This window comes from Zingiber officinale, chromosome 2B, assembly GCF_018446385.1.
Source record: "Zingiber officinale cultivar Zhangliang chromosome 2B, Zo_v1.1, whole genome shotgun sequence".
NCBI lineage: Eukaryota > Viridiplantae > Streptophyta > Magnoliopsida > Zingiberales > Zingiberaceae > Zingiber > Zingiber officinale.
The window spans coordinates 137,012,234-137,033,317 of record NC_055989.1 but is presented as its reverse complement, the minus strand read 5'-3'; the positions used below and the strand labels follow the sequence as shown (position 1 = coordinate 137,033,317).

Genomic DNA, 21,084 nt, shown 5'->3' with positions numbered 1-21,084 from the left:
CATATATATGGTGGAGAGGTTCAGAATCCAGGGCTTCACAACAACATTCCTTATTAGCAGACTTCACAAACAAGACTTTATGATACTTTTGGTATCTTAAGAATTATCAGTGAAAAAAATGTTTAGTGTTGTCCAAATAATGAATTAATAACAGTTGGTTCTTTCCAAAAAGTTTGATAGTCATAGAATGATTTCTAGAGTATGCAAATGATTCCACCTTAAAATTTCAGTGCAAGAGATTTATAATATAAATATGTAGAGAAATATACAACAGGCTCACCTACTGGAAGAGATGCCTTTCCAAATGCATTCTCACGGATGTGTACTACTTCTATAGCAATAAGCTCAGCTTCTTCATCTCGTTTTAAGTTGTATAATGTAACAGCAAGGTGCAACATAGGGACTGTAATTGACTGATCTTTAGGACCCACTGATTTCAACATAATATTCAAACATGTTCTGAGCAAGCGCTCTGCCTCCACAAAGTTTTTTGAACGAGAATATGACATAGCAAGGTTAAGAAGGTGAGTTACTGAACTAAGATGTTCTAACCCTTTGTTCTTTTCTGAGACAAGTAAGCATTCCTCGAGTAGTTCCCTTCCCTCCTGTACCCTAAGAACATGGAAGATGCAAGAACAGTTTAAACTTAAGGCATTCCATCAAGTTAAACTAAGCTCAATATTGTTGGTCGAAAAGGAAATTGAAACACACATCTGTTCATCTAGATGTGTGTATAAGCATATAACACATCTGTGAGTAACATTGACACTTAGATGCAAGAAATATGGATCCAAATTGAAACACAACAATAAAGTGGGTTTGATATTACCTTATCATTTTAAAGACGTGTGGCTACATACAGTGTTGATTTAAAATGAATTTTTTAAAAGCAATTTAATTTTTGTAAATTTTTCAAAGTTGCTCCTTCCAGTTTTGTAAACCCGCTAATGTAGATCTCAAGCCCAGATGAAAAAGGGTGAGGGTTGCGCGTTAAGTGTTGACTTTCACACAAATGTTCAATGAATGGATCATCAATGAATGGATCATCAAACTATTTGTTTATGATAAGTTGTTCCCCGAAAGGAACGCATTGTACGGTCCGACTGTAACGTCTTAGTAAAGGACCGCTACATCTCCTTTAGAACTTGGATATAGTATTAGATATACAACAATTTTCACACCATCAGTTAGATAAGTACAACAACAACCAAGTCTTATCCCACTAGGTGGAGTCGGATATATGGATCCTTTTACGCCATTGAGCTCTATCTCCTACTATATCATCATCTATACTTAAATAAATTTTATCATATTTTATTGTTGCTAATCAAGTCTTTTTTGGTCTACCTCTTCCTCGTTTGATATGCGTATTTGTCATAGCTTCACATCGTCTAACTGGAGTACATGCTCATACCATCTTAAACGTGTCTCTCGAAGTTTTCCTTCAATAGATGCAACTCCGACTTTCTCTTTAATGCTCTCATTTCTTATTCTGTCCATTCTCGTATATCCACACATCTACCTTAACATCTTTATCTCTGCAACTCTCATCTTCTGCTCATGTGCTCGAGTCATAGCCCAACATTATAAGAAAATTAATTGTCTAAGATTTTGAACATAGAATCTAAGAATGTTCACGATAAAGCAATAGAGGTAATAGATATCATGATTAGGAGAAAAATAAATATTTTATATGTACAAGAGACAAATTAGGTATGAAAGAAGGAAAAGATGATAGAGAATTCAAAATTTAAATTAGGATACACAGAAAGGAATGAAATAAAAAAATGAAGTAGGCATAATTGTCAATAGTTCATTAAAGAATGAAGTAGTAGTAGTTAGAAAGAAAGATAGGATTATAACTCTCAATATAGTGGTGGCGAAAGAAACTATTAATGTAATTATCATAAATGCATCTCAAGTAGGATTAAATAAAAATATCAAATCTAAATTTTGAGACAACTTAAATGAGGTATTACAAAATATTCCACCAAATGAAATGATGTTAATAGGAGGATATCTAAATGGATATATAGAGTAAAAAATGATGAATATGTGGCAAAAGGCGAAATCACTCGGCCCCAACGGCCCCGACGCACACGACAGCCGAGAGGGCAAGTGGTAGTGGGATGAGTTACACAGGGTCCAGGGATTTACGCCCCGACAGCCCTGTGGTTCGACCCTGCGACCTCATGTAGCAAGCATGTCTCACTTACCATCTCAGATGACCCGTGGGGTCAAAAACTAAGGTAGGGTAAACTTTTTATAGTGACTGGGCCCACCCCTTCGCGGCCACATACCCCAGAAATCCCCGAAGGGATTTTTTGGGGAGTCTCAGTACCACTTGGTTGCTAAGAGCATACCACCGCCGAAGCGACGACCTCTGTCAACAGGCCCCAAATTGGGGACTTTTAATTGATAAGAGTTTGCGCAAGTGGGGGCTTGAACCTGGCACCTCAATCAATGGGTAACAGCATCATAACCAGAGCACCCCTAGTTCAGTTGTTGAAAAAAAAATGATGAATATGAAAGGGTGCATGGAGGTTATAGGTTTGGAACGAGAAATAAAGAAGAGAAAACTATATTAGATTTTACGATAGCATATAATCTTATACTAGCTCATATATTTTTTAAGAAAAAATAACACTTTGCCATGTTTAAAAGTGGGAATACTAAGTTGAAAATTAATTCTTATAGTGAGAAAGAAGAATAAAAATATTTATAAATATTATAAGGTCATCTCTCGAGAAACTTAACTACCTAATATAGTATAAAGGTTAATAATGTTGGATATGCACCTCAAGCATAATATCAATAGAAGGAAAATATATACGACTCTTACAATTAAGTGGTAGAAGTTAAAGGATGGGAAGCACAAAATATTTAAGATAATAGGGGTACAAGTATTAGGAGAAATACATGGCGACTTTAATATGACATGGGATAAGATAACATTAAAGTTAAAAATAGTAGTCAAAAGTATACTTGGTGAGTCAAAGAGATATACACCACTAAGTAAAGAATTTTGATGGTAGAATGAGAAAGTATAGAAGAAAATAAAAGAAAAACAAACCACCTATAAGGTATTATACACTTGTAAGAACAAGAAAAACTTTAAAAAATATACAATAGCCAAGAAAGAGAACAAGAAAGTAGTGAATGAAGCCAAGAATGAAATTCTAAATACTTATATCGAAAATTGGATGCAAAAGAAGGAGAAATGGGCATTTACAGAATAGTTAAAACAAGAGAGAGGGAGATGAGATCTTATCCAAATAAAATGTATTAAAAATAAATATAATATGGTATTATCAAATGATGAGGAAATAAAAGAACGATGAAAGATATATTTTCATTAGCTTTTTAATAAAGGTCAAAGTGACCAACTTAACTTAAAGTAATTTAAATAGGTAAATGAGTATAGAAATTTAAATTTTAATGGAATTTAAATTTCAAAAGTAAATCAAGTTTTAAATGGATGAAAAATGAAAAAGTAATTGGATCAAATCATATTCCGATAGAGGTATGGAAGCGCATAAGTAAATACGATATTGAATGGCTTACAAAGCTATTCAACCTGATGTAAATGAAAAAAATATCTAATCAGTGGAGAGTAAGTACTGTAATTTCCTTATATAAGAATAAAGGAGTACAAAATTATATAAACTATATGAGTATTAAACTAATAAGTTATATCATGAAATTTTAGAAGAATAATAGAAAAAAGATTAAGAAAGGAAACAACGATGATCGAAAATCAATTTGAATTTATGCTGGGAGTGTAGATAATAGAAGTTATACATCTTCTTAGGCAACTAATTGAAAAGTATCGAGAAAGGAAGCAAGTATTCGTTAACTTAAAAAAGATTATAATAGAGTATAAGGGAAATTATATGGAGAATTCTAAAACAAGAGAAGTGTTAGTATAGCGTATATTGAACTAATTAACAATATGTATAAGGATGTAATAACAAGAGTAAAGAATTCAAGTGGATTAACCGAAGCATTTCCCATAAAGATATAATTACATCAAGGACCAGCTCTAAATTCCTATCTTTTTACATTAATTATGAACGAACTCAGACATATCTAAGATATGATATCGCGGTGCATGTTGTTTGTAAATAATATTATTGTGGTAGATGAGACACAGTAAATGCTAAATTAGAATCTTAATAGGAAATTCTAAAAGTAAAAGGTTTGGACTTAGTAAAGTCAGAATATATGAAATTTAAATTTAGTAATATTAAATTTAATGAGACAATTGTTAAGAAAGGATTTGTTTATAATTGAGAATTTTAAGTATTTAAGATTATTTTACAAAAAAAATAGAGGGATTAAGAGAGATGTTTGTGATCGTAAAGTATCTCTAAAGCTTAAAGAAATTTTTTACAAAATAACGATCAAACCTGCTATGTTATATGAAGGTGAATGTTGAGCTATAACTTGAGTGAGTAGAAGATGAGAGTTGTAAAAATGAGAATGTTAAGGCGGATGTGTGGATATACAAAGATAGGTAGGATAAAAAAAGAAAAATATTAGGGAGAAAGTAAGAGTTGCACCTATTAAGGAAAACTTCAAGAAAAGCATTTAAGATGGTATAAATATGTACTTTAACAACTAATAAGTGTTAAAGTTAGGCAATGTGAAGCTATAATAAATATGCACATCGAATGAGAAAGATCAAAAAAGGCTTGATTAACAATAATAAAATAAGATAAAATTTATCTAAATATAAATGATGATATATTAGGCGATAGAGCCCAATGACATCAAAAGATCCATATAGCCGACTCCACCTAGTGGGATAAGGCTTGGTTGTTGTTGTTGTTGTTACTCCTTCAAGCTATGTAAAACACTTTGTCAAAAAAAATAATAATAATAAATAGTAACATAAAGATAAAGCAAATGCCAAAACATTCATTCAATATAACAAAACTTGTATATATATAAAAACTTGTATATTATCTAAAATTTTATAATCTTCACATAAATAATATTATTTTATTAAGTAATATAGTGATTTTTGTTTTCAGTTAAACCTTGTTATTGAGACTAATTTCATATGACTTTAATCTATGTTTAATTATTTATCATTAGTGTTGTCGCAGCAGAAGATAAGAGTTGCAGAGATGAGCATGTTAAGGTACATGTGTGGACATACGAGGATGGACAGAATAAGAAATGGGAACATTAGAGAGAAAGTCGGAGTTGCATCTATTTGAGGAAAAACTCCGAAACACGTTTAAGATGGTACAGACATGTACTTAGACAACTCGTAAATGCTCCAGTTAGACGATGTGAAACTATGACAAACGCGCACATCAAACGAGAAAAAGGAAGATCAAAAAAAACTTGATTAGCAACAATAAAATAAGATAGAAGTTATTTAAGTATAGATGATGATATAGTAAAGGATAAAGTCTAATGACGTAAAAAGATCCATACAGCTAACCTCATCTAGTGGGATATGGCTTGGTTGTGGTAGGGTTGTCGCAGCAGACGAGTTTATTAGTAAGGATTTGTTTTTAGTAATCTATTTAAAAAACAAAGGTCATAATTTGCTTAATTCTTTCTTAATTAAAATAAAATTCTTAATCAACAGCTTGTAATACTAATTTATTAGTTGAAAATTGTTTTTTATTAGATTTAATTACAAAAAAAATAATAGCTACCATTTTTTATTATTTATGATTGAAAATAACTTTGTTAAATATGAAGTACAATATTTCTATTGTCTATATCCTCCATTATATATATCACTAGTAATATTTAACTTAACTAAATCATTTCTTATTATAGTGATTTTTATTTTTTTAGATATCCCTATGCTTCATACATCTCCCACTCTAATATATTCAATTCTAACGAGAAACAAACTCAATCTATTTTTTATTTTGTTAATCTATTACACATCTAGTTTCTCTCATACATTAATATTTGTTTTTCACACATTCGTCTTATCATTTTCATTTCTATTATATTAACTTATTTTATATGTGTTCCTTCCAACTAACACTCTTGATCCATAAATTAATATGTATTATATCACAATTGTATAAAATTTTCTTTTAGTCTACGGGGAACATGACAATTACATAAAATTTAGGACAAATATAGTGAAGATAAGTTTCTGAGTGTGGTTTTGCTTCGAATTTACCGATAGACAAATAAGGAGGTCATCGACGTCCAAGATCAAGATCAAGACACTTAGATCACCTAGACACTTGGATTGCTTAAAAAATTAATAATACTCTATCATAATTAATTTCTAACTATAATAGAAGTCATATTAGTTTAAATTACTTAAATTTTAAAATACAATATCATTTTTTTGAACTTATATATAAAGTTGAGCCATGCATGTATGATCTACTTTAGAAAAGCAACTTTACAAATGTGTGCTCACCTAAAAGGGTATGCATTGAGTATTAGGTGCTTTTAACTTAAAATTATATCAAGCACTATTTTTTTATCTATTATGAAGTTTTCATGTTTTTTCTCCCTTGTCTTTTCCCCTTAATCTATTATTCTCTTGCTCAAGCAATAGTCACTACATCCTCTCACCTCTCCTTTTTCTTCCTCTTCCACTCGGCTACTTTTTCATCTTCGTCTCATCTTCCACCACTTCCTACTTCCAAGAATTTAGTTAACACTAAATCAACACATTGTACATCAATTGTAACTTACATAATCATGTCGAATCATAGATATGCACTGAGAATTATTTGGATCATTGGTTCGACTACATGGGTGAATAGGTGCAAACCGTATATCATAACACTTTGATCGCTCTTGCAGGTGCAAGACTTGTACAATTGTTAGCATAATAGAATTCTAATATTTGTTAGTACCCAGCAAAGATAAGACAAACAAATACAATAATGTGGTTTAAACTCTCAATAATACAAGAGAAGTTATTGAAAGAACATAGAAGACGAACCTTTATAGTTTCAAAGCCCTTAGAAGTTATCTTGTTTTTACTCAATTGTCATAGGTGAATCACCCTATTTCCATGCGTAGGTTGTCACAAAAAGACATGCAAAACTTATATAATCAAGGTTACAATGGGCTACAATGGATACTATTCAAACACCTCTAGTCGACTCTAGTCATTTGAAATTCAAAAAATTATCTGTTACACTGCCATAGGTATTAATGTATATTAATTAAAAAATATTTTTATTAATATTCAATTGCTATAATTCCCAATTAATTTTATACTTCGGGTGTTTATTATTGGGTTCAAATTTTAATACTTTCTTTTGAGATATTCAAAGTCTATTAATTTTTGAGCAATAATAGCATAGTATAAATTCCAAATTTCTATTTTATACTGTTGTATATAATAAAATACTCTTAATTACTTCAAGTTTGATTATAGATATATTGAGTAACTTGCATGTGATGAATGCACGTCAGTTCGATGAGTTTTCAACTTCAAATTGTCACAAATTTATAGATTTGATACTTATGAATATTGTTTATGTTATATTTACATAGATGTAAAGTAAACTCAAATTCTCACTACTTCAAATTATTCATATTATTCATATTCATGTATTTTTTGCATTTGCCCCCGCAAGCTTAGTTGAGATGGGAAGTGGATGGTAAATTTGTCCAATGAGCGACGGATCGAATCCGAGGGCTAGCGGAGCATAAATCCCTGCACCCCAGCACAACTCACCCTCACATCCATCTTACCTCTCAATCATTTACCTCCCTCGTGATGATCCAGGATGGGCTGACGGGAGTGCGGGGGGCGGGCATAATCATCTTTTTGCCCAATGTATTTTTTGCATTTCACAAATATTTAAATAATTAAAAAACATTAAATTTTATATTATACAATAAAGTAAAGAGACGATAATATGATGGTTTTAAGTTATTAATATAATGTGTACACTAATGAATTATGTGATAGTCCAAATGTGTATTTATATATATTTATAAAATAATAATTTCTATATTAGTTTTATATAAGTTTTCAACTATTCATGAACTTAAGATGGTTAGACAATTAAATAAACATATTTTTCTTTAAAAAATAATATATCATTAACTCGAAGAATTAAAATTGATATTTAAACATGTCACTTTGTTAATACTAAAAAGAATGTCATAAATTGGATGGAAATATTTATTCTTTTTTAGCAAAAGGTAATTACACTTACCCCAAGTGTTCCTCACAACTCATCCCTAGATTATATGAAGGAAGGTAAATCACTGGGCCAGCTTATAGTCGACCGCCAAGTTGGTTAGGCGATGGGAGGTATTTTTTTCTCCAAAGGCATGCGCCGATTGGAAATTGATCTCTTACCCCAATTATAGTAAGTTTGTCACCCTCTAAACAGTTGGTCATCCCGTAGACATAGGAAATATTTATTCTTGCAATATCCTTGTAAGCTCAACCCCATAGTTAACCCAAATCAAATAATTATCCTATAACATATGCTATTGATATTGATTTCTCCACATGTCCATTACCATGTCTCAATTCACTACTAGAAATTGGACTTGAACTAACACTAATGAAATCGGAATTGGAACTTCTAGAAGCATAAGATAAGGATAAACATGTCTCTAATATGATGGATCATCATATATGCATCAGATCTATAAAAAGAAAGTTAAAAATATGACAAACCCCGATCAAAATAGTCTCGGCTAGCCTCTCTCGAATATCTCAATAATCATTAGCTTCCTTTTGTCTGTCACTCTTATATCGGTATTGATACTAACTCATAATAAGTTTAGTTCCATGATCATCATCTTGAGTTGTATGTGAATAGCATTGCTCACAAGTCCATGTTGGTGTCGGGTGCACAACATTTAATCCAGAGATTTGATGTATGACTAAAGTTAAAATTAGGTTAGTTTTGATCTAACCGGTTGTGTCAAATGTGCAGGTGCAGGTCACTTGACAAGTGTTAAAGTCCTGATTAGGTATGAGACAGTAACTAAGCCCTAGTAGAATTAAACAACTGAAGTCCATGAGCTAAATCTTGGTTGGAACCAAATAAAAAATTTCTAGCTAGGTGCTAGGTAAATCAAGTCCAAGTGGTGAAGGCTTGACAGACAAATTCCTAACGGGAGGCTAAATGAATCAAGTCCAAGTGATGAAGGCTTGGCATACAAAAGTCCTAGCTGGATGCTAGGTAAATCAAGTTCAAGTGGAGTGGGAGCTGAAGGTTTGGCAAACAAATCCAAGTGGAAGTAGCTGGTTGCTATGGCTTAGCACCTCAGTCTAGATAAGTCAGCTAGAGGTTGAGCATCTAGACCCAACGTAAGTGCGAGTACTTTAAATTCTATATCCTACTCATTACGTGTAACCACAACAGGAAAACATGTTTTCAGTTCCAAGCAACCGGATGCAGTCCGGGGGCGACTGACAGGTGATAACTCTCGACAAAGGGATTTCAAAGGGCGACCAGAGGATACAAGTGACCGGGTTGCAGGTAGATGACGTTATCAGCAATCCGAACAAGTCGGGTCAAGATCAGATTTGACCCCTCTCCAGGTGACCGGAGGGATTATGGGCGACGGAGAGCTTCGTTAACGTTATTAAACAGATAACAATTGCAGTCACATCAGCACTTCTCTAAGCGATCGAGAAGGCTCCATACGATCGGAGGGGTACTATAAATAGAGTTTCAAAGCAAAACTTGAAAATCATTCAATTACTCATTCACACATTCTCTTGTGCTCGTGCTCTTGTGCTCTCGCCTTCTGTGATGTGATACGCTGAGACTTGTGCTTCATTTCTTATCGACAACACCTAAAGTAACATTTCCATTTTTTTAGTGGTCATATTTGTTTTATTGTACATAACTTTTTAATTTTTTTCTATAGAATTTTCCCATCTCAAGTGGCTTTCAGGAAAAGGTAAATTAAAAATAAGAATCATATTTTATAACTACTGCGTATGTCTATACTTTTGGCTTGATTGATCAACTGCTTGTAAGTATAAATGTTAGCTAAATCTATTGCATACTTATATTGCCTTATTTTAGTTGATTGAATTAGTCTAAGTAATTTTTATTTCCGCTGTACTACTCTGATTGATTCAACTATTTTTACTATCTGTTCATTTTAAAATTCGTAACGCTATTCACCCCTTAGGTTCGAGTTCGATCCTACAATTTGGTATCAAAGCGAGTTGAACTAATAGTACGCTAGGAAAGCCTGCTTAGGTGCATGTTTAGGCTGGGTAAGGAGTACCCTGCCTAGTGCATCAAGTCAAGCAGCATTAGAAGAAGCTAACTTATCTCACTCTAAACTAGTTTGACTAAGACATTGTATTAAAGTTAATTTAGCTCCATACGTTAGCTTTGTCTTAGGAAGTGGTCGTTATTCTGATACTCAAGAAGAACTTTGTGTCTCGCCACTACCTTGAAGCTAATATCAGAAACTCTTGCTCAATTAGTCCAAAGCAAAAGCCAAACTAACATAGGACAAACTTTGTGATTTGAGTCCGAAACAAATAATTAAATTGATTAATAATCCAAGCCTATCCCGTACCCAAATTCAAACCAAACTCAAACTAAACTCATCTTGTCCCAGACCTTAATACAATTCGAACAAATTTGTTTTTGAGAAATGTCTTTGTAGGCCCTCCTCTCTTCAATGGCAACAATTTCACTTATTGGAAGGGGAGAATGGAACACTACCTCATAAATGACATAGAAAACTATCTGATCATCAAGATAGGGTTTAAACTATCTAAAAATCCAGATGACACCCCAATTCTTTTTGAAAGCTGGCCAAGCGACAATAAAAAGAAGTCTCAAGTCAATGCTAAAGCCACAACTACATTGTAATGCGAGCTAACTCAAGAACAACTGAGTAAAACATGCCCTTTAGCAGCGTCAAGCAACTCTGGATAAGCTAATCAAGTTGCACGAAATTACAGACTGACGAACTGCTAAAAAGAATCTGCTACTAAGCCAACTTCAAAATATTCAAATGAAAGAAGGTGAAACGGTATATCAGCTCCACAGCCGTTTTAAAGATATATTAAACCACATCCACGCAATCGGCAAATAAGTAGACAACCGCGACTTGATCAGGTATGCACTTAAGGCATTTCCAATGACCACCTTGTGGGCGTTAATGGTTGATGCTTTTAAAATATCCAAGGATCTGTCTACACTATTAAATTAGATGGATTCTTTTGTGATTTTGAACTTCATGAACCGATAAATTTTGATCAAAAAGAGAGGGGTATAGCTTTAATTGTAAGAAATTTCCGAGAAGGATATGGCAAATGTTCAGTGCTTTGAATGCAAGAAGAAAAGACACTTCAGAATCGATCACCCTTTACTAGAAGAAAAGGAGGAAGAACATGAAAAGAGGAAAAAGAGGAGGAAGAAGAAGAAAGCCCTAAAGGCAACTTGAGACAAATCATAATCGAAACTTGAATCAAACTTTAGACCAAATCAATCTACTGGCACTAACAGCAATCACAGAAGATTCAAGTTAAGATTCTGAGTCAGAATGCAACTCAATATCAGACTCAAGTCATAATAGCGACTCAAACGAGTATGAGTTTTAACTGAAAAATTGTATGCTATTATTTCTTATTTGACTAAGACTTTAACTAAATACAAGTCTAAAGTTAGGATTTTACCTAAGGAGATCAAAGACTTTAAGGAAAGGACTAACATGGACTCACTGACTCGGGTTAGTCAAGTTGGAACCTCAAGTCAGGTGTCAAAGTTCGAGGAAGACAACTCTAATTTGAAAAACCAAGTTAGTGAGTTAAAAGTCAACATTTGAGCAAGTTCACGTCTGGGTCTAGATATTTGAATATAATGCTTGGGACTACACAGGATGCATACAACAAGATTAGATTTGGATTTAGCTCGAATCAAAATCATGTCTCTTACATTACCTTAGTCAAAAGGTAAGTTGGCTTGGATTTCTAAATCATGCTTAGTTAATAAAGTTAAAAATTATTATTATTGGGTACCCAAACAACATAAACATGCGATTAATGCTAATGTTTGCAATGTCAACCCAATTGCTAAATTGAAATCTATTAGAACTCCAACTTAGGGGGAGCTATCTCTTAGAACTATTAGACTAGGATTCATTTTAAACCATATTTCCATGTTTATTATTTTCAAATATATTTCAAATTATAACAATTCATGCATAAATGGACTTAGCTTAGGTTCTACCGTAGACGGCATATTCTTATAGATTTAAACAGCCAATATCTCACAAACATACTAGGAAATATCTTGTTTGTATTTGAAAAACATATAAAGGTGTGAAATGCTTAGGGTTACAGACTTTGATTCTAGATGCTTATATAAGTGCATTAATATGAATTGGGACTAAAAAATTTTTTAAATTGATAGTTAAGCTTCTATCCAAGATTGAGCTAGAAACTCTTACTTAACTTGACCAACCGATTATTAGCTTCTATCCTATAGATAGTCAAGCTCGAAATCAAGTTGAACATTTCAAAATGGTTTGAAAATTTTATTTTGATAAAAACTTAGATATTTTCATAAAATGTCATTTCCCATGGTTTCACTTCTTTTGAATGGCTTGTTAACTTGCTTTCAGGAATTTAACTTATGGACCTAAGGCGGGAATGATGAACTTAGTTCGAAAGTCAAAAGTCAACATCATTGGCCATCTGATCGCCATAACGTATACAAGCAACCAGTAACGAACCGACTAACATTCAAACCTCGTTGATCAGGTTAGGTGCAAAATCCATAAACAGTCGACCTTATCTCTACCCAGACACCGTATTAGAAAAGTTGAATTAATGATGACGGTAAAAATTAGGTATACTTGCCCATATAGCTATACGGTCGCCCGCGTGACCTCGAACATGCATAGGGTCGACCGTATAACCACCTGGTCGATCAGTAAGCCTTTATATAGGTGACCACGAGCACACGCCAAGAACTCTATCCGAGACCACCTTTTCTTCCCCCAAATTTTGTCTTCAACCCTCCTTCGAGCTCAAGTTTCCCAACTTATTCATCATGCCGAGGTATATGTTTTTGACTTATCTATTTCAAGTCATTTCATTTAAGCATAATATTCCTTGTATTTTACTAGTATGCTTAAATAATTTGTTTAAACTCAGTTATTTATTTCAAATATTAAACCCAAACATAGAGTAGAGGCTGATCTCTCACAGCATCCTTCCAATCAAGATTTTCCTTAGAGGGCTTTAGACTTAGATTTCAGCAGCATACATACGTACCCATGCATTCTAGATATCTAGGTAGAAAGTTCTTCATGGATCACTGTCCTAACATTCTAAAGATGATAGCTTACTATGGTTTATCCACGTTTGTTTACTGCGATCAAAGAGTAAACATCGATCTGTGTGCCGAGTTCTATAACAACTTAGCTAAGGTAGATGATTTTACCTTTTCTTCTAGAGCTGGAGGTCGTGACATCAACCTCACACCTAACTTGATTAGGGACCAAATCGAGTTGCGTCCCTTAATCTTCACATGTTATTGTTTTCCATGTCCTACTCCATCTTTTCCTTAGTCTCATTCTGACATCACTCTAGACCGTATTTACACTTATTTGTTTGGTGGCGAGCAGACTCCGACCATCATCAACTTCAACTCTAGCCAGCTTAGAGATAAAGACTGTGTTGTACAAGGTTCTCTATATCTGCATCTTGCCCATCAACACTAGAGACCTTGCTACCATACGACCCTTCCACTCATTTCTCCTTAATGCCATCGGAACATAGATTGGACATTAACTTTAGTTTGTTGATTTTTAGATCTATCATCTATCATCCAGCTTGTCCACCCGTCATCGAGTCCACATGTCATTTGTCACATTTTGACTCATCTTTTTGCATCTATAGGGATTGATGTTTCTAGCAAAAACATCAAAAACCATTGACTGAGTTTAACCAAATAGGACTTGCGAACTTCACCCTAGCTAAGATGCTCCTCGGAGAGAATGCATATGGAAGGATGGGAGGAACACTGCCCCCTCGATCTCCATATATTGATGATATCATGGTTGAGTTTGGGGTTAATCCAAATCAGATACCAGCTCATCTTTGGACTCCTCCAGCTCCTCCATGAACAGTGACATTAGAGGACCAAGTGGCACGACTCGAGACTGTCGCTCATGAGCATAGGGAGACGGGGGCCCAGATGCGAGAGAAGATGGAGATGATGCGTACTTATTATGTAGGCCAGCAGCCTCCTCCTCCGTCGACTATGGATGATGACTGACTTTCTTAGACCTACTTCCTTCTATTTGGATCTGTATATTGACTTGGAGTTATATATAACTTGCATGAAATAAATTATTTAAAATAATAATGTGGGTAAGGTAATTTAGGTTTCTTTTTTTAAAGCATTTCCTTTAAATTTTCGAAAATTTATATTTAAATTCAAAAAAAAAAAAACTAGAGTTTCAATCTCATTAAATAGGTATTGGTAATTATATGCTATCGGGCCTAGGTAATTAATAATTTAACTATTAAGTTAATGGGACTAAACTAATCTATGACAACCATATAACTCTATCCTAGCTTCATGAGGGTTTTGAAAAAAAAAAAACAAAGGATCATCTCCTAGCCTAGGGTTTCTTAGCTGTCATTCCTCTGTCAATTCCATCTCGAAAATTGTGTATAAATTGAGGAATTTTGGAAGAAAAAGTTTCTCGATCATCTCCCGTCGATCCCCTACGCTTTGCTCAAGTTGTCACATATTAAAACGCTATGGCAAGGTCTCAAATTTTATTTTCTGCACTATATCGATCATAATATACGTTTTAGGTGTTATGAATATGAATTAGGTGTTATGAATATGAATTATTGATGATGTTTTTTTTTACTTTTGCGATGTTATGGCGAAGTTTAATAATCCTTTTCATTTCTTGGATTTTTCATTTTCGTTTCTTGTAATTGGAATTATGAGGGGTTGGATCTTCCTTCTTGTTTCTTGTAATTGGGATTATGAGGTGCTGGATTTTTCCTTTTTGCTTCTTGCAATTGGAATTATGAGGTGTTGGGTCCTTACAAGCACGTCTAGAGGTGAATCGAAATGATTTAATGACCTTGGGGGAACGAGGTCAATAAGGCACTGTCTCGGAAACTTCGAACAGCTTTTAATTTTCTTACGAAAAAGGAAATAAAATTATTTGTTTTATGTTTGATGCAAAAAAAGGTAAAAGTTTTTGATTAACTAGGTGATTCGTATGTGGCAAATTGACGAGTAAGGATTCCGGCTTAGAGGATATCGGAATCCTTATCAAACTCAGAGGTGAATAGGAGTCCGGTTTAGAGGATATCGGAATCCTTATCAACTCAAAGGCGAAAAAGAGGGGTTGTGGAATTCAGCTTAGAGGACCACTACCAAATCTAGTACTATGAAAAAAGTTTGGCCAAACAATCAGACGTTGAGATAAAGGTGCCCCATTCAATTATCTGAACTTGCCTAAAAAGGACTTAAGACTCATGTGATGTTGAAGTTTATGTTTATGATCACTGGTTTAAGGTTAAATGATTAAGGTAAACTTTTCTTAAAAGTATTTTGAAATGCATGTGGATGTATATATTAGTTTACACTTGTTGAGTCTTTAAATTCACTAGATTCATATGATGCAAGTAACGAAGAGACAGAGGGGCTTGATGGAGGAGCAGACTCATACCAAGCAGTACATAACCAAGGCCCTTTTAGTTTATGTCTATTTCAAAATAAAGTTCTGAGAATTAATAAGAAAAAGAAGTTGACTCGAGTTCTTTGTTAACCCAATTTCTTTCTTTAGTTAGTTCAGTTCGGCATTTAAGAAAGTTTCATGTTTGAAAAAAAAAGTTTTAGATCTTTAATAAAATTCTTATTATGTCCTTTTAAATACCACTTGCTACTTGAATTATTAGGAAATGCAATATTTTGGAAATGTTTGATGAATAGTGTTGTGTGAATAGTAGCTGCGTGAACCACACAAAAAAAAAAAAAAAAAAATCTCTAACATTTCTTTTAAGGTCAGTAATTGAGTCTGTTCATATCTAATTGCAAATTAATGTTTCATATCTAATTGCAAATTAATCTATTCATCTGCTTGATTAATTAAGGTTGTAATATTTCACTTGAGTGTATACTTTATTTACTCTATTTTTATGATTTAACCCATTTTGATATATAAAAAAGGGGGAGAAAGGTAAAAGGGTTAAAATAAAAAATATTAAAATTATTTCTTTTAAATTAACTTCCTAAATTAAATCCTTATCTAATTAAGAGGAGCAATAATTAAAGGGAGTTATATTTCAATTGTTATATTGATGTATGACTTCATTATTTGTTATCTATTTAATATATTGAATATAAATTCAAAATTCAACTTATTTTTTATTATTTTATAATTTTAACTTAATTTTAATATTATCAAAAGGAGGAAATTGTTAGTACAAGTGTATAACATTTAACCCAGAGTTTTGATGTATGACTAAGTGATCTAATCAGTTGTGTCAAGTGTGCAGGTTACTTGACAAATGTTGAAGTCCTAGTTAGATACCCGACAATGACTAAGTTCCAATGAAGTTAGGCAACTGAAGTTTGATTGAGTGTCAGGCATGAGTTAAGTCTTAGTTGGAACCAAGTAAGAAATTCTTAGTTGAGTGCTAGGTGAATCAAGTCCAAGTAGTGAAGGTTTGGCAAACCAATTCCTAGCTAGAGGCTAGGTGAATCAAGTCCAAATGATGAAAGCTTGGCACACAAAAATCCTACCTATGTATTTGGTAAATCAGGTTGAGGTGGAGTCAAGGAGCTAAAGGTCCGGCAAACAAGTCCAAATAGAAGCAACTGGGAGTTAATGTGTGACACCTCAGTCTAGATGATTTAACTGGAGGTTGAGCATCTAGACTCAACGAAAGTGTAAATAACATTAAATTTTGTATCCTACTCATTACGTGTAACCAGTGTAGGGAAGCATGTTTGACGATTTCAGGCAATCAAATGGAGTCTAGGGGCGACTGGCTGGTGATAACTCTCGACGAAGGGATTTCAGATGATCTAGGCAAGCGTATCAAGTAGGGGTGACCGGAGGAAGCGGGCAACCGGAGCAGCTTCTAGGCGACCAAAAGATGACATTATTAGCAATCCAAGCGAGTCCAGTCAAGATCAAATTGGACACCTCTCAAGGAGACAAAAAGGATTATGGGCAACTAAAGAGTTTCGTTAACGTTTTGAACGGATAATAGTTGCACCACATTAGTACTTCTCCAAGCGGCTAGGAAAGTTTCAGGCGACCGGAGGGGTACTATAAAAAGAGCTTCAAGGCAGAACTTAAAAATCACACAATTACTCATTCATACATTCTCCTGTGCTAGTTCTCTTGTGCTCTCTCGCCTTCTATGTTACGACACGCTGCAACTTGTGGTTCATTTCCGATCAGCAACGTCTTAAATAGCATTTTCATTTGTTTTAGTGTTGTCATATTTATTTTGTTATGCTTAACTTTTTATATTCTTTTTCTCTAATATTTTTCCATCTCCAGAGACATTTTGGAAAAGATAAATTAGAAATAAAAAACATATTTTATAACTACGCACTATGTTTATACTTTTGGTTTGATTGATCAACTGTTTAATTGTTAGCTAAATCTATTGTATGCTTATATTGCCTTATCTGAATTGAATCAATCTAAATAATTTTTATTTCCGTTATGCTACTCTAATTTATTCAACTATTTTTACTATTTGCTCATTTTAAAATTGGTAATGCTATTCACCCCCTCTAGTCTCGAATTCGATCCTATAATCCAAGGCTTCGATGCTGGAGTCGAGGGAGCATAGGTTTTACAACCACCTAGTGCATCGCTACTATCCACTTCATGAGTACTTACACTACTATCGTAACACTATTATCATTTTGAACTTTCCGTCAACTACAATGTTAGAAGGTACTGACATTTCATCACTCTCATCATTTGTTCTTGCTCATCAGTTGCAACAAGTTAGTTTTCACCAATCCTCAATTGGCCCCTTCCCTCTTTTATTTTTTTTCCTTTCTCTTTAGGAAAGATTGTAGAAGTTTTACTTTTAACTTTATTTTTGGACTTTGGTTGGGGTTGTAGTATATGACATTATACTAGATAATACATTTTCAAAAAAAAAGGGAAGAATACTTGGTAACACCCCAAACATGGACGACTAAGTAAAGAATTTTGACGGTGGAATGAGAAAGTAAAGGAGAAAAAGTGAAGGAGAAACGAATAGCCAATAAGATATTATACCCTTATAAGAATGAGGAAAACTTTTAAAAGTATACAATTTACAAGAAAGAGACCCAGAAAATAATAAATGAAGTCGAGAATGAAATTTTTGAACGTTTATATTAAAAATTAAATATCAAAGGAGGAAAAAGATTTTTATTGAATAGCTAAAATGAGAGAGAAAAATAAAAGATCTTATCAAATAAAATGAATTAAAGATGAATATAATACGTTATTATTAAATAAAAAAAAAATGATGGAAGAGATATTTTCATCAATTTTTTAATGAAGTTTTATATAATCAATTTAACTGAGGTAATTTAAGTACGACAAATGAGTATAAAAATTTAAATTTTTATCGTAGGAAAACTCAGAAGTAAAACAAACTTTAAATGTGATACACAATAAAAAAAAAAAAAAGTAGATAGACAAGATATTCCAATAGAGATATAGAAGTACCTAGAAAAAAATAAGATAATAAATGACTTATAAAATTATTTAATTTGATATTAAAACTGAAAAACATGACAGATCAATGCTAGGTAAGTATCTTAGTTCCCTTATACAAGAACAAAGGAAATATACATAATAGTACAAACTATAAGGGATTAAATGATTAAGTCATGCCATAAAACTTTAGGAAAGATTAATAAAAATATCTAAGGAAGGAAATCACGATGACCAAAATCAATTTGGATTTATGTAGGTCGACAATAGAAGTTATACATCTTCTCGGGCAACTAATTAAAAATATCGGGAACAGAAGCACGACTTACACAATATTTGTTGACTTAGAAAAGAAAAGTGTTAACATAACATACATTGAACTAATTAAGAGTCTATACAACAACAACAACAACAACCAAGCCTTTTCCCACTAAGTGGGGTCGGCTGTATGAATCCTTTTACGCCATTGAGCTCTATCTCCTATTATATCATCATCTATATTTAAATAAATTTTATCTTGTTTTATTGTTGCTAACCATTTTTTTTTTTGTTTTCTTTATATAGATATTTATATAAATTTTATCATTAATCAATCAATATTTGCACACAGTTACCAACCATCTAAGTCTCTCTGAGTTTTTCCTCAATAGATGCAACTCCTACTTTCTCTCTAATGCTCTCATTTCTTATTTTGTCCATCCTCGTATGTCCACACATCCACCTTAACATCCTCATCTCTGCAACTCTCATCTTCTGCTCATGTGCTCGAGTCATAGCCCAACATTCAGCTCCATATAACATAGCAGGTCTAACTGCTGTTTTATAGAACTTACCTTTAAGTTTAAGAGGTACTTAATTAAGAGTCTATTTAAAAATATAATGACAAGAGCAAAACTTCAAGCGGATTAACCGAAGTGTTTCCCATAAAGATGGGGTTATATCAAGAATCAGCTCCAAGTTCCTATTTTTTTATAATAATAATGGATGAACTCACTTGACACGTATAATATACGGTACTGTAGTACATGTTTAAAGATGATATTATTTTGGTAAATGAGACGTGAAAAGTAAATGCTAAACACTAATATTGGCGAGAAACACTAGAAGTGATAGGTTTTAGACCGAGTAAAATTTAAGTTTAGTAATATTAGACATAATGGGATAATTGTTAAAATAAGAGATAACGAGTTGTTGTAACTAAGAATTTTAAGTATTTAGGATAATTATTGCAAAAGGATGGACGGATTAAGAGATGTCTTACAAGTAGGATGATTATGATGGAGGAGAGCATCGGGTATTCTTTATAATCATAAAATACCTCTAAAAATTAAAAGAAAATTTATACAAAACGACAATTAGACCTAATATATTATATAGAGCTGAATGTTGGTTAATGACTCAAGCATATAAGCAGAAAATAAGAGTTGCGCGGATAATTATATTAAGGTGGATGTGCGGACATACAAGGATGGTCAAGATAAGAAATAAAAATATTAGGGAGAAAGTCAAGATTGCATCTATTGAGGAAAAACTACCAGAGACACGTTTAAGATGATACAAACTGTACTTAGGCGACCAATAAATGCTCCAGTTAGATGATGTGAAACTATGACAAATGTGCACATCAAACGAGAAAGAAAAAGACCAAAAAAGACTTAGTAATAATAAAATAAGATAAAAGCTATTTAAATATAAATGATGATATAGTAGGAGACAGAGTCTAATAGCATAGAATAATCCATATAGTCAACCTCACTTAGTGGAAAAATGTTTGATTCCGAAGTCCAGGCGCCCGGAATCGAGTTTCTATCCACTCGACGTGGATGTTAACCGTTGCGCCGGGATAAGATTTTATCCCGCTCCAGGCGTCTACCCTTCCAGGCGCCCCGACCAAGACTATAAATACAGCCTTAGTCCAGAAGCTTTACGACAACAAGCAATTTGATATTCAACACTTGTACGCTTCTCTTGTTTAGTTTAGCTTCTCATTTTCTGTGCTTGAATACTGTAAGAGGCTTCTCCGCCTGAAGGAAATCTTTATTGTGCTTCAACTTTCTTGGATTAACAACTTCCTTCAATTAACAACTTCCCCGGTTGTAACCAAGTAAATCCTACGAGCCTCGTCTTTCTGTTTATTTAATTATTTATGCAAATGTTTCTTTAAGTTACAAGTCCGAGAAGGGTATCTCTTTTAATTTGTGCAGGGCTATTCAACCCCCCTTCTAACCGGCCAACCGGAGTCCAACAAGTGGTATCAGAGCTAGGACGCCTCAAAAAGACTAACCGCCGACGGAAACAACGAGATGGTCAGAGCTAACATCTATCCACCAACGTTCGAGGGAGAGTTCGCGTTTTGGAAGCGTCGAATGGAGTTATTTCTTAAAACATATTTCAGTATTTTACTAATAATGAAAT

The 21,084-nt window shown here is 33.3% G+C and overlaps 1 protein-coding gene across 2 annotated transcripts in view; it reads right to left on the bottom strand.

The window, feature by feature from the left end:
• The window catches only part of LOC122047409, a 51,160-nt gene that overhangs the window by 5,028 nt on the left and 25,048 nt on the right, over nt 1-21,084 (bottom strand). The window contains exon 8 of one of the 2 annotated variants that reach the window (XM_042608691.1): nt 281-612. The exons of the other annotated variant lie outside the window; for it this stretch is intronic. Within the exon in view, the coding sequence (XP_042464625.1) occupies nt 281-612 (332 nt within the window). The remainder of the gene's footprint in view (nt 1-280; nt 613-21,084) is intronic. 2 annotated transcript variants of the gene reach the window in all.